General features: G+C 35.1%; 1 protein-coding gene across 1 annotated transcript; it reads right to left on the bottom strand.

The window, feature by feature from the left end:
- Nucleotides 1-1583: 1583 nt before the first annotated feature.
- LOC108134706 lies at nt 1584-1967 on the bottom strand. The gene has a single exon (XM_017255102.2). It carries the CDS (start codon nt 1857-1859, stop codon nt 1602-1604), a length of 258 nt encoding a protein of 85 aa, XP_017110591.1. The 5' UTR covers nt 1860-1967; the 3' UTR covers nt 1584-1601.
- Between the last annotated feature and the right edge of the window lie 1128 nt (nt 1968-3095).

Raw genomic sequence — 3095 nt, 5'->3', positions numbered from 1 at the left:
AATCAACGTCCGGCCCAGACGCATCCGAAAGTTATGGCTTGCATAAAAGTCAGGGCGTCAATGATAAATGAAGCCCGGCCAGAAATTTGCATCGGTATGCATATATAATGGCCAAGACGACGGCGGAAAGCGGGCCAAGTGGATGTGGATGAGGCCAAGAGCTCCGAAGGGCGGAAATAGAACAAGATTCTTTTAGCTTTGGCTTTAGCGGAGCTGCAGAGATTTCAAAGATGAGCTAAGAAAAATACGTATTCCATTTGCGAAGCGACAGGAGTAAGCCACCGAGCGAAAAGATAACAATGTCGGTGACACATGAGCTGAAAAAAGGGAGCTGCAATTTAAGAAAACAGAAAATATGCAGATTTAGGAAAAAATAAAATTCTCAAAAGTTATAAATATTTGTAAAACTCAATAATACAATTTTAAAGCATAACAAACTATTGAAATGAGTAATGTACTCTAGTAATGTATGTTTAATTGTAGTTGATTTAAAAAAAAAGTTACTGGCTTATTATATATAATTTAAAAGTTAACAAATATTGAAACTTGCATTGTAAAAGTCTACATTATTTATTTAATTAGAATATGATGCATTGAAATTTTGTTCTTCAATATTTTCTTTTCTTCTTTAAAGTGTCAACAAAAAGTAATCATACTTTATAATTTGGTTTAAAGCAGTCTACATTATTTATATTACTACTACATTATAAATATTCTTACTAGTCTACATATTAATATTCTTGCTAAGAAATATCGTAGGAAATCGATCTTAGCCTTAGGACTATCAGTAAACAATTAAAACCCTAAGCCCTGAACATCGATTTCCCGCTTATGCATTTTCCAAAGGAAATTGGAAAAGAAAAATGTTTATGACTCAGTAGCCGCAAGCAAATAACTGAGTAAACGCAAAAGAAAAATGCAAATGGGAAATGGAAAAATAAGCAAAGTCTGCTACACATGCAATAACTTGTTGGACAACATGTTATAGCTGATCAAAATGGAAAAGGAGTTTTGGAAAAATGGCTCCGATTCAGTAATTTCCTATTGTCTAAGAATTTGCGTTCTCCTTCGCTAGGCAAATGATTTAATGAAATCAATTACAAGCCCTCCCGCCCTTTTCCACCTCCAGGGAGCAAATGAAATTAGAGTGCCTCAAGGAGCCAAAGGAAAAGCGTGGAAGAGCGGGCAAGGTTGGGAAAATAAAGATGAAGGAAAAGAAAAATTCTGTTGGAGAGAAAACGTTAACTTGAACAAATTGTTTGTTGTCTGCAGCTCTGGCATATTTTTCTATATACGAATTTTATTGCCTTTTATTGAGTTTTTATGACCGTGTCTTCATGTTTTTGCCTTTTTTTGTTATAGGAAAATTGAATTAGAAAAAATATTTGTGGTGGTTGACTTTGATTCGATGTGAGGTATATATGGATTTTGGTTTATGAGCTGCGTGTAATTGAATTTAATAACGCCAAGTTAAGGCAGGTTTTGATCTGCGCCATAATTTGATTTTTTAGCTTTCCAAGGCATGTGAATGCTTATCTTATGAGAAATTCCCATAAGCACTTGTAATTTTTAAATTGTTTAAGTAATGGCAAAAACTCTTTTTATTTTGTGTTTTTAGTATCTTTCTTTTTGGACTTCTTAGACTTTTCCTTCCTGGGGGCTTCTTTGCATGGTGGATTACATTTGCTTTCCTTGGTCTCCTTTTTGGATACTCCCTTATTGCACTCCTCATTAACGGGTCGAGGCTCCTGATACCCTGTATCTGGCGAACAGGGTGGGCAATTGCAGTCAGGATTCAGATCCGTACAGCAGCTTGGCGGCACTGGTCCTATATAAAAGGGATTAAAGCGGCACACCATTCTAAAGGCAAGAAAGAAAAAAATGCCCCTGTTCAGAAAACTAAAATTTAGATGTTCAAAATTTGTAATTTTTCAATTGTTTCAACCAAAAAGTGACATTTTCATGACTGAAATTGCTAAAGTCTGTAAATAATTAAATAAATAAGGGCTAAAAAATTTTAAAGCTTATTCCAGATTTACACAAATTATTTATATAAGTATATTTGTTTATACATTTGTAGAGACTTATGCGCAGGTGTTGCTGCCAAATTAAAACTAAATAATTCCTAGGGCTCGTGTCTGTCCTTGGGCAGTTGTAATTATTTACGAGCCTGAAACACCAAATTAGCATTAAATCGAGAGCGGTCGAGACCGAACAAACAAACCGAGTTTGCTGGTAAATATTTACTGGTGTGTGCCAGCTTACAAAGCTGCAGGCATAGAGAGCTTAAAGCTGATTATGTGAGTTTGCACAAAAAATGCGAAAAATACACATCAACAAAATCCAAAGAAAGCGTGGAAAAACCGCATGAAAATAAACATTTAATGGCGGGTAGAGAAATAAAAAAAACACAGGCTAAAATGACGAGCGGGAAAAATGTACCCAAAAAAAAATGGAGAAGAGAAGGCTATAAAGCAAAACACATAAGCCGCAACGCCACAAAAAGGACAAAGTGATGGGCGGGAAAGGAGATAAAGGACACGCTCACATGCTTTGAAAGTTTTCAATTTTTACGACTTCATTAGAAACGCTTGATGAGCAATAATGATAAGGGGCGGCAAGAGAGGGGTAAGGAGCGGAAACGGAAGTCGCAGGGTGTAAGGGAAGCGGAAATACGACGGGTGCCCACAGATGTTGCTGGAAATTACTCAACTGCCACTACAACTACCCTAAATGCCGCAAAAATCCGGTAAATTTCACACAAGAAGATGAAAGAAACGCCGTTTGAGGGTAATGATACTTTAAATACACTTCAATACAACTAAAATTTATTTTAAAACAAATGTTAAAGTTTTCTGATAACTAAAATACACTTAAATATAAACTGAAAAAAAATAAACTTACTCCATACTTAATGTTGATTTCAGAATATAAATTTAGAAAACTTAAATGTGAATACTTATTCTTACATTTCCATTGAAATATTCTGTAAGTTATGGCCCTGGGTCTGGTGGTCCATCATCAAAATTTCAAAAAAATCGACCCGAAATTACATGCAAACATTGAAACGCAGATTTTTAGAAAATTAAATTACA

Source organism: Drosophila elegans, unplaced genomic scaffold (assembly GCF_018152505.1).
Source record: "Drosophila elegans isolate 14027-0461.03 unplaced genomic scaffold, ASM1815250v1 contig_814, whole genome shotgun sequence".
In the NCBI taxonomy this organism is placed as follows: domain Eukaryota; kingdom Metazoa; phylum Arthropoda; class Insecta; order Diptera; family Drosophilidae; genus Drosophila; species Drosophila elegans.
This window is presented reverse-complemented; position numbering and strand designations above follow the sequence as displayed.